We start from the raw sequence: 11828 nt of genomic DNA, 5'->3' as shown, positions 1-11828 counted from the left end.
AAAAGGTTTCAATCGCAGTTTACAATTTTAGCGGCTTATATCTACTTCCGGTTTGGTGCCCTCTCGTGACAGCCCAAGCAATATCGTGGTTTATGCCAATAAATAATTATAACTGTTTGTTTGAATAACAGAACTGAACTCATACTTCACTCAACAGAGAAAAATTCCAACTGGAGATCGAATTGTTGTTAAGAGAGGTCGTGTCGTCCATCGACATAAATACAACGCGCTGTCGCGGGAGCATGCCTAAAGCATTGTTGTTATGCTGTTGTTAAGGGGTCGCACTGTCCGGTCTTCTGCCGACAAAAGTAGAAATACACCGCGCTCGCGAGCGTAAAAATAGGGCACTTATTTTTATGTGATCCACAATCTTTCAGTCAAATGAGGAATGTATTTACGTTTTATATAATTACATTATAACCACATCTTAGTAACCATTGTTTATAAAAATTAAAAGAAAATGTATGAGAGAAAACAACCCACTATTATTACAAGAAAACGAAACACACATTTAGAGTGCAAGAATGTTAAATAGTAATTTTTTTGTTTTAGTACATGTTGTTTATACATAGGCCTACATGTTTTATGATTAATCGATTGACTTGAAAAACCAATGTATTGAATGTGAAGGTGCCACCAAAAGAAAATTACACTTTGCTTATTTATCTTGTATTAGTAATTGTATTTCTATTTTGCGTAGAATGGCATTAAACTTTGTATAGCACAGTTACAACTGCTAAAGTACAATTTCTAGCTAACAGGTTTCACCAAATAAATGTAAATATCTATAATTCAAATTAGTTTATTCTGAAAACATGTACTACTCCTGTGTCTGTTCTATAGAAATTTTCTTCTAAATGCTTTTCAACACGCGTCCACCTTCCATCTTGTACTAGCTGTTCAAAAGCCTCACCTAACTTTCCGTCTTTATATACCCATTCTGATAGCCAAATTGTATTGATTAAGAGGATAACATGACCACCTAAACGTAAAATAATACCAATAAGAATGTATTATTAATCTAATAGATACATACCGGTATTTCACAGACAGAATACTTTCAAAATCTATCATGAATAGATAATCTTTGTAGATCAGAGATTTTGCAATACATTCAGTTTATATTATTAGGCCAACTCAAGCAGCGTCGTACGACGAGTCGTAATAAATAAAACATGTTTAATGTTCTCACGACGACCTAAAAACTACGCCCAAACTCTATCTCAAGACGACTCATCTCGATTCAACTCAAGACAGCACCGACAAGACGTTTCGTCGGGCCTCGTCGTAAGATGCTGTCTGGGTCCTTTATTAGCTTACCTGGTTTCACCACTCGACACATTTCATTTACAACATCGGGTTTGAAATGATTTGGTGCAAAACAAGAAATAGTAATAAGAGTGTCATATGTATCTACAAAATAGACAAAAGCAATCAAACATAAAAATAAAGCTATTGTACAATACAAATGTATTGCATTACTCTCTTTATAAGGTACAGTACATTATTAATTATATCAAAATATAACAACGGATGCAGTTTTTAGTTCTGGTTGTAAAACAAGCCTTCTCGGATAAGACAATAGGGACTTCACAAAACTGGACGGGAAGCCACAAGAATCTACAGCTCACTATGTGAGGTTGGTCGGTCGGTCGGTAAACACTAAATCAAATTTGAGCACGCGACTGCAGCCATGTATATGGCCTTGTTTGAGGACGATAAAGTTGCCATTTACCCGTTTACACTACAGAGAACGACTAGAAATAAGGTACATATAACCTATATACAGTTCGATTTAAACTTAAATGTTTAACGAAATAACGTAATAATGTTATTGGGTTGTTCAAATGGCTGTGTTAAACGCAATATGACGTTTGAATGCGAGGCCCCTCGCTAAGAAGGCCTATGTTGTATCACCAGAGCCAAGCGATTCTGATTGGAGGACGAGGACGAAATTGGAGGACGAGTGTACACTTGTGGCCTGAGTGAACTTTACGGTGCAGCTCTCGGTTGTGGACAGAAGCATTTGACTATATATAGGCCCCAACAGATGAACTTGAGGGGAGATGAAAGTTGTCCACACTTTTGCGTAATGCAGTCCAGTTGAGCTTCAATACACAGGCTATTTTACTAATTATACTATTTATATTTAATCTTCAAAGATTGATTAATTAATTAGCCACTAGCCTTAACGGCTATGTTACTATCTGGCTTCTCCGAGAGACGTGTCTCCGAATTGTACGGTAATAAATAAAAAATAAAAATTACATACCAGTTTTCAATTCTGGTACATTATTGGTGATAAAAGCTTTAATCAGTTTTGAATAAGCACCTCGTGACCCAGCAATATCAAGTGAGGCTTGTGAACAATCGACGGCGTGAATATTAGTAAACCCAGCAGGTTTCGTCTAAATAAAGTACAATAATCAATCTTTATCTAGACCAATATATCATTTATTAAAATTTTTAATCATTGTATTAATTATTGATATTCTTTTTCATACTATACTAACATATGTTTTGGGATTTCATAATGTATTTAACAAGTCCAAGAGCATTAGGGTTTGACCCGGAAATTTCTGGTAACAAGCTAATTTTTTCAGGAAAGGTCGAGAACTATGATTGGAACATCATACTAAAAGTCCTGAAAAATCCTCCTTGTGCTCTCCGAGAAATCCAAGATGGCGTCCAAAATGGCTGCCATTTTAAATTGGTCTATAACTTTGTAACCGCTTGTCGTAGAGTATCGATTTTGGTGTCAAATAGTTCACAATATATACATTCCTATTTGCTCTAACAGAAAATTTTGTCAAAAAATGGCCGCTACTACAGTTTCTGGCAGTTTGACCTTTGACCTGGTCTTATCATATCTCGGTAATGGCTTGTCATAGAGAATTAAGATTAGGCCCAAATTGTTCAGAACATGCATATTTTTATTTGGTTTAATGAAATATTTTATCCCAAAATGACCAGAAGTGAGGTTATTGACCTCTTATTGACCTATTCATATCTCTTTACCGTATCTCAAGAAATATTTGTCGTAGAGCATTACTTTTGGTGTCATATTGTTTGGAACATATACATTTCTATTTAGTCTAATACAACAGTTTGCCCTCAAATGCTCAAAAGTAAGTTAATTTATTGAAAACTTTAAAAATCAAAGAGCTACATAGGCAGAGGATATGAATACTGTAGAAAAAATCTAAATCTAAAAGTTTTATCTCTGCCTTAAAACATGTTTTGGGCATAGCACATCATCAGGTAAAGTTACAAAAAGAAAATATAAAGTCAATAACTTACAAAGAATAACTGTCATTGGCTAATCAAAGTTGGTTAAGTAAACAAAAAAATGGGTTATTCTGCAACATTTTATTGGGTAGTTGAAGAGTGTTTTGTTATTTTCAACAATAACCTTGAGGGTAAATTTTACTGTAATAAGGGTATGAACTATACAAGAAAAAACCAAAATAATTATTTATTTAACTTCGATAGAACAAAGGGACACGTTAATTGAAATTCTCATACTAGTTATGGTTGAAAAGTTATTGCTACAAAATGTCACCTATATGTAGATGTCATGAATACATTTTAAATGCGTTATTCGTCTGTAACTCGCATTACAGTACATACGCGAATTAGTGCTTTTGTTGAAATCATGTCGTTATTTTTATTATTTATTATAGAAATTATGATAATTATTTTTTTTCAGAAAAGTAGAAATTTTATGTAATTTAGGAAATGTATAGACTACTGTGAGTATGAGAATGAAATGTTCAGGTCATATACATTTCGCATGGAAATGCTCAATTGGCAGGGAAAACTATGTACATGGCATATATTATACTCCGGATTGTCAAAAACTTAATGTTAAAGACCATTTTATTTGTAGAAATAATGCATTTTGAAACATAAAACCAGGTCATTCCTTGTTTTAAAAGAGAATGCACTATTGAACGTTCTCTAACGTCATAACTTTTGGGCAAACATGCAACAACACCCATGCAGATGAACATGATGATAATGATGTGAAAGAAGCAACAAACACCAAAAAGTTGAAGATGCAACATCAGATGATGAATGACTGTAACAGAATGCTGCTGATCAATGTTGAAGTGATTTAAAGACCCTTATTTTGCATATTTTCAATATTTAATAAATCATATATAGGGCATATGGCGATACTTTTTCATCTTTAAACAGTTAATGTAACTGGGGGACTAGCTCAAATGGTAGAGCTCTCACTTAGCATGTGAGAGGTACCGGGATCATTGCCCGGGTATTCCAATCTATTTTTCATAGATTTCAGCAAGGACCAAATCAAATCTGAATCTGGAAAAGAAAGTCTATGCATGCCAAGTAAAGAGCGTTTGACGTGAAATACCTAGGGTATATTCTCTTTTTATCATAAATAAGCCATACAACAAACATTTAAATCAAGGAATGTTTCAAAATGCATTATTTTTACAAAGTCAACAAGGCCATATACATGGCTGCAGTCGCGTGCGTAAATTTGAGTTAATGTTTACTGACCGACCAACTTAAATTGCTGAAAATGTTTAAAAAAGTTCACATTTTTAAAAACATTTCCTCCAAGTATTAAATAATATATCCAGTGTCAAAATAACGAAAAAATATGAATATGGGTTAGTGTTTACCAACTGACCGAATAACCGAAATTGCTGAAAATGTAAAAAAATTTGTAAAAACATTTATATTTGCCTCCAAGTATTAATATCCAGTGTCAAAATAACAAAAAAATATGAATGTGAGTTAGTGTTTACCGACTGACCAACCAACTGAAATTGCTGAAAGGTAAAAAAATGTTGAAAAATGTTTAAAAACATTTATATTTGTAGTATTAATATCCAGTGTCAAAATAACGAAAAAATATGAATATGAGTACAGTTAGTGTTTACCGACCGACATAGTGAGCAATAGAGTCGCGTTTGCACGCAACTCAAAATTGCATATAAATGGTCGGATGTGCTGTGTACATAGGTATTTGCCAATTGTCTTTTGTTTACTTAACCAACTTTGATTAGCCACTGACAGTTATTCTTTGTAATTTATTGACTTTATATTTTCTTTTTGTAACAATTCACTTTACCTGATGATGTGCTATGCCCAAAACATGTTTTAAGACCTGAGTTAAAACTTTGATTTAGATTTTTTCTACAGTATTCATATCCTCTGCCTATGTAGCTCTTTGATTTTTTAAGTTTTCAATAAATTAACTTACTTCCGAGCATTTGAGGGCAAACTGTTGTATTAGACTAAATAGAAATGTATATGTTCCAAACAATATGACACCAAAAGTAATGCTCTACGACAAATATTTCTTGAGATACGGTAAAGAGATATGAATAGGTCAATAAGAGGTCAATAACCTCACTTCCGGTCATTTTGGGATAAAATATTTCATTAAACCAAATAAAAATATGCATGTTCTGAACAATTTGGGCCTAATCTTAATTCTCTATGACAAGCCATTACCGAGATATGATAAGACCAGGTCAAAGGTCAAACTGCCAGAAACTGTAGTAGCGGCCATTTTTTGACAAAATTTTCTGTTAGAGCAAATAGGAATGTATATATTGTGAACTATTTGACACCAAAATCGATACTCTACGACAAGCGGTTACAAAGTTATAGACCAATTTAAAATGGCAGCCATTTTGGACGCCATCTTGGATTTCTCGGAGAGCACAAGGAGGATTTTTCAGGACTTTTAGTATGATGTTCCAATCATAGTTCTCGACCTTTCCTGAAAAAATTAGCTTGTTACCAGAAATTTCCGGGTCTGCCTATACTTATGAACTAATGCTCTTGGACTAATAACTATATTTCACTTACCAGTTCTCCAAGAAGTCCAGTTCCTGAGCCACAATCAAGTATGGTATCATTTTTGCCGGCGTACTTCTCTAAAAATTGTAAACCCAATTTAGGTCCTTTGAAATTGACTGCAGTGTTGTCTGCATCGTATGTCTTTGCCCATTTGTCATAACAATTAGAAATATATTCGCCATCGTCTTTAGCAACAACATCGCTAATCCATTCTGCTACCGTTCTATAATTATGAAGACAAACTTAGTTGGTTGAAGTTACACGTTAACACTAGTAATTAGTAGTTCTTATTCTCTCCTAATATCATTCACCTTTTTGTTTTATATGTTTGGCTCCACTTTTTGTTTATGGGCGTAAAGTCTCTTTTTAAAAATGTCTTTGAAAAGCTGGTCTAAAACTGTTCAGGCTTCTGCCATAATTATCTTGTTGCTACACTTAACTTTGCGTCAATTTAGTTGATGGATTGGTTGTATTTTGGTATATTTAGATGGAATAATAATCATTTATGTGTAATGAAAAGATTAATAGCTTGATACAGTTAATTAATATTTGTGTATGTTTACTCAGAACATCATGAGTTATAACAACCATTAAATGACGTTAAAGGTAACGTGCTACATTACTAACCTTTTGCTTCGAGATTCCTGTTCACTCATTTTGTTGATCTATAGGACATAGTACAGGAGTAATTATAGTAAAACCTCAATATACTTTCCTTCAACATTGATTTAGGTCTAGGCCTATCCTATTCAGGCCCGTAGCCAGGGGGGGGGGGAGGGGTTATGGTTGGCGAACCCCCCTTTACAGCGAACCCCCATCCCCGACATGCCCAATACCTCACCCTCATCTCCGAAAATCGTCCAAATACGTGCCCCACAGTACAAAAAGTTGTTCGTAAATTGAAAAATTCGTAAACTCGTTCGGAATAACTCATACAGTACCTTCTTCCCTGTATGAGCGTACTTTGAGCGATACGTGTCTGTAAATTTCTAAGAATTGCCGATTTTAACCTGAAAAATAAATGTTTGGTCCCTGCATGTAACATGATACATTGATATTGACGCGTCTCACAGCGAGCTGGGGCACGAACGATTCGTACAAAGGACACCGCCAGACAACTGCGTACCAATTGTTTAGATCATCACTGGCAGTCAGGCAGCATGCATAAAGTATATAGCCTTCCGACATACATCAGTATTTATGTGTGGCTATGAAGTATAATGTATCATAGAGGATTATAATGAATATTAATATTTTACACTATAATATCTATGATATCATGTACTGTAGTTCACATTATGGCATCCGATTATTTTTTTCTAGACCACCAGCCGATACGTACTCAAATGTATCAATATCACATATTTACATTGGCATATTTACATTGGCATATTTAATTTCCTCAACAAATTGCTGTAAATAAATATTATAGATAGAGCTATAATAAGAATTGCATTTGCCTTCACCCAGTGTGCTTTTTTTCGGGGCTTCTCCTAGACGTACGTTCGCATTGAACTTGAACGCAAAACAAAATACCGAGTAAATGATCAAACAATCGGCGGTTCCGCACAGAGCACGCGCATCTAACATACGGCAACAAATGTTATCGTTTAAATAGTCCACGAGTCCAAGTACGATCGTTTTGCTCATTGGTAGCATGCTGCATGAGAGTGTCTTTTCCGGCCATCTAGGGGTGTCATTTAACAAAATTCGCTTCGCCTCAGGCGCCACCCCAGGGGGGGGGGGGGGGGGGGGGGGTTGACCCAAATACTTAGTGTCCGAACCCCCCCATGACAGATCCTGGCTACGGCCCTGCTATTTGGTTATTTTCCACTCATAGGCGCGGCATGGTAAATGAGCAGTTCAGTGCATTGCAAGTACACTGTATGCTTGTACTGTACTATTCCGGACAATGATACTCGTTACTTTAACCGTACTATATTATTTTCTATCTACAATTTAAATCTTTGGTAAAGTTTGAAAACAAATCTAGATATTAATTCGTTATTTTGACGAATTCTAGGTGATCGTCGTTGTGTTTGAATAGATAACTAGTACACAACAATCTTATCAAATCAAATACATCGTAAATCAATATCATCGAAAAATAGATGTAAAGGAAACACATAAAAATTCGAAAGCGTGATAAAAGTGTACCCTAAAATATACGAGAAAAAAGAAAAACAAAAGTGAACAAGTATCATATTAAAAAAAACAAACAAAAAACATCCCTGCATGTTAAAATATGAGTTAACAAGGACATTTTGTATTTCGTATTATATAACAACGTACCATACTAACGGTAACAAAGTAGGCCTTCCTCTTATTAGGGACTGGCTCTTATCATTCTATGATTCTAGATAATATGACTAAACAAAACCTTTGAACGTCGTGTCTAGAAAACTAATAGCCTAATAGTAATAATACAGTAAAATACAAAACAACGGAAGTGGGTTAATAATAAGTACAATTCATTAATCTAACCATATGGACCTATAAATTAGATAGTAATATATAAGTTAGATAATTTATAGGTCCATGATCTAACTAGATTTGAACTCGTCACTTTGACGATTGTAAATGGTTTAGTTGACGGTTAGCTTTTATTTTACGCCACTCACGTTTATTCAATTGTAAAAATACAACTAAAAATAAGTTCATATGTCTGAGTAATAACATATTGAAAATTGGAAGAAAATTGAATGTGACGAACTATGTCGAAAGAGATACAAATCCAATTATTAACATTCAGATGGCCATGTGGTGACGTCATAACATATTGACGATTTAAATTTCATCCCAAAGAGCTATAAATTATAATCGATTAAAAATAGGCATATTTTTACATAAATGTTCATAAAATTACCCATTTTTAAGCGCACGATTTTAAAAGTTTGACGTGCATGTGTGTCATTACTTTACATTCATAATTCATCAAAAAGTAATTGATTGATCATAACAGATATTAGGCCTATAAAGAACAAATATCAAGTGTGCAAAACGGTCGTTCTAATCTGCGTACAAGCTGTGTGCACAAAAGCGAGAAATGCTTAAAATGTCCTGAAATTTGAGTGGAAATTATATTTGAGCATATTTAACTTTCAAAGCGCGCGTACGTTAAAAAAACCCTTCAAAATGTTGCTGATGATACAGGGAAATGACCCTTGACATGAAGCATACGTGTGTCAAGTTTAATCCAAAAACCGTTAGTTTTAAATTTCAGTCAATAGTCAATTTCAGAAAATCACGCGTTTGCAGTCCAAGTTACAACATAACTGCTTTCGCCGTTATAGAGATTTGCGGTGCACAAAATATGAGCAGACAAAATGAAAAACTTGAGAATAACAATAGGCTATTGCTCTACAGAGATCGATAGCCTAAATAAACAGCTTGAATATTAGTATAAAATGTTACACATTATACAAGCGTTGCAGATTATTTGTATATCAGAAATATGCACACAATTAAATTATGGTGAAGTGTAACAAACGTTAATTGGGTAAGGGTAATTCATAAATAAGCACAACAGCATTGGTGGTGTAACTTATTTAAAAAATGCGATTTTTTTGTATTTTGGCCTATATTTGGTGACCTTTAACCCCAAAATAAAGCAATAATGGGAATTTTATTTTTACTGCCTAATATGGTTAATAATAGATAAAAATGTCATGCAGTATCAAATCCAAATTTTTTAGAAAAAATAATAGGGAATTCATCAAAACTGTTTTTGCTCATATTAAGTGAAATTTCATGGTTTCTTCCAGAGTTTCTATGGTTACAAGACACAATTTGGACTTTTGGCACACTTTGAATTGATCTGGCCGACTGTGCGATGGGTGGACATAAAAAAGACAATACAAATACAGACTTAGGGCAAGTAGCAGGGCGTCATCGGTTAACTCACTAATTGGGACTTTATGAAACATATATTTATGTACTAAAATAAATAATAACCCATTTATATACTTAAAGCTTAAATAATATTTTAAAAACATATAGTACCATGATTAAATCAATTATGAACAAAAAACAACCTTTTATTTACCAAACTATACATTTATATTAATTCGCATACCTTATTTCGTATATTTATGTACCGGTACTAAAATAAATAATAACCCATTTATATACTTAGTTGGAAATATTTATAATAAAGCTTAAATAATATTTTAAAAACATACAGTACCATGATTAAATCAATTATGAACAAAAAACAACCTTTTATTTACCAAACTATACATTTATATTAATTCCATTCGCATACCTTATTTCGTATATTTATGTACTAAAATAAATAATAACCCATTTATATACTTAATAAAATCATATTTTAATATATTATCAAAGGTCAATGTCATGTTTTCCTAAATTATTATATTATGTTAAAACGATCAAAGTAAAAACACAAATGATAACGATCTGCTGTTGTTCAATACTCATTGTTCTCCAATTAAAGGCACTTTGTGCGTGCCATAGATACGCACGTTTGGTTTTAGTGTTTTTGTTGCTAAATTCATGTTTCTAACATAAATTCGGACAATTTTTGTTATAAAATGTGTGTTTTGACAATTAATTAACAATTATCTACTCTCGTTTGGTAGGTATTTGCAACATTCTGAGTCTCGTTTGGTTTCTGTTTATTCTTTATTTTAGGACCCTTACTTAGCTTTCCTTGGCAAGGGCCAATGAATAGCCGTTCAAAAACAAGTGTTTTAGCCTAGCTAGCCAAATATTCTTAATATTCAATAGTCTACTACACATACTTACAGTATCACTGTCTGGAATAAGAATAATATACTAGTGTAATATTATAGATATAGATTAGTATAGAAAGATGTGATACAATACCACTGATCGAGGTCAGACTGAAATAGGAAAGTGAACACGGATTGGCGTTGGCGGCGTGACCAAAATTATTTTTATAGGACGCCAATACCGTCGCAGCTATAAACAATGGGGAGCTTTTCGCATCATCGGGACGGTAAACAACAAATACGGTGTTTTCTTTTTATTGGTTTTTACTCTTTTTTTAGATTTCAATGGAAATAAGTCATTGAACTTTATTGGGCACTCCGGGCATCGTCTTTTTTAAAAATTTGTTTATGTTTGTGTTAGACCTAAATTTCATTTCAGTCTTATATGTATGGGATTTTTGTTATCAACTTTTATTTTATTATAATGTATCGACTGTATCCTTTCTCATCCATATGCTTATTATATTGTTGATCAAACAAAACAATAACTTTAGAGATATTCAATAATAAGAGAAATAAATCATATTTTGAAATTAGGCAATAAAACATGCAGTGTACAATCAACATTATATACACATCTAATAGATTGGCAATAAATATTTATTTTGTGAAAAACAAAAACATAAGTTAATTATAATAGAATAAAAAGAGATCTTCCTGCATCCGAGTATCAAAACAAACTCAAGATTATCGCCAATAATTGCTTCAAGCAATCAGATAGATCTGTTCCCTTTCTATAATTAGCATTAAACAAGAAATTGCTATTAGTTTTGCTGGTCCTAAATTATGGAACTGATCGTGTCGCAGCCACAGAGAAACAATTTGATCTCCGGAGCTCAGCATCCTGTTGTTAGATTTCCCTGATTTTACTGGTTTTATTATCATGGCTATCACTAATGTGCATACACATTTACACGCGTCAATAATCACTGCAATACTAACCTTTTGCTTTGTGATGATTGCTGTTCACTCATTTTGTTGTTCTTATGCCTATCCAAGATAACTTTTATTTCGTTATTTGTTAGGCAACGCTACATGAGCAGAAAAATGATTCAGTGCCTTGCAAAATACATACACAGTGTGATTATACTGTAGGCCTACTCTGTAGAAAGTATTGTTGGCGTATGGCGATACACTTTACTAATGTAACTAGTAACTTATTAATAGTCATGTAGGTATTTGATATGGGTTGTATTAAAACTGATTGCGTGTTGGTATACATTTCATAGG

General features: G+C 33.4%; 1 protein-coding gene across 4 annotated transcripts; it reads right to left on the bottom strand.

Annotated features, from left to right (window-relative positions):
- Nucleotides 1–20: 20 nt before the first annotated feature.
- Nucleotides 21–11828, bottom strand: LOC144853838 (uncharacterized). Of its 4 annotated transcripts, none has more exons than XM_078711692.1 (6): nucleotides 10693–10748; nucleotides 6472–6509; nucleotides 5854–6067; nucleotides 2273–2408; nucleotides 1321–1413; nucleotides 21–982 (listed from the first exon to the last, which is right to left on the bottom strand). In XM_078711692.1, the coding sequence occupies exons 2-6, from the start codon at nucleotides 6498–6500 to the stop codon at nucleotides 798–800; spliced, it is 657 nt and encodes a 218-aa protein (XP_078567818.1). In that variant the 5' UTR covers nucleotides 6501–6509; nucleotides 10693–10748; the 3' UTR covers nucleotides 21–797. The 4 variants fall into 4 exon arrangements, with proteins under 4 accessions (XP_078567818.1, XP_078567817.1, XP_078567819.1 ...); XM_078711691.1 differs by having other exon boundaries at nucleotides 10612–10739; XM_078711693.1 differs by having other exon boundaries at nucleotides 10608–10693.

Source organism: Antedon bifida, chromosome 10, assembly GCF_963402885.1.
Source record: "Antedon bifida chromosome 10, ecAntBifi1.1, whole genome shotgun sequence".
Taxonomy (NCBI): domain Eukaryota; kingdom Metazoa; phylum Echinodermata; class Crinoidea; order Comatulida; family Antedonidae; genus Antedon; species Antedon bifida.
The sequence above is the reverse complement of the archived record's forward strand: the minus strand, read 5'-3'. Positions and strand labels throughout refer to the sequence as shown.

Coding starts and splice junctions, on each gene's coding strand:
- LOC144853838 (XM_078711690.1), bottom strand. CDS start 11,572: ATGAGTGAACAGCAATCATCACAAAGCAAAAG. Junction 6,068..11,540: donor CAATCATCACAAAGCAAAAG/GTTAGTATTGCA, acceptor TCATAATTATAG/AACGGTAGCAGAATGGATTA. Junction 983..1,320: donor GTGTCGAGTGGTGAAACCAG/GTAAGCTAATAA, acceptor TTTTACGTTTAG/GTGGTCATGTTATCCTCTTA.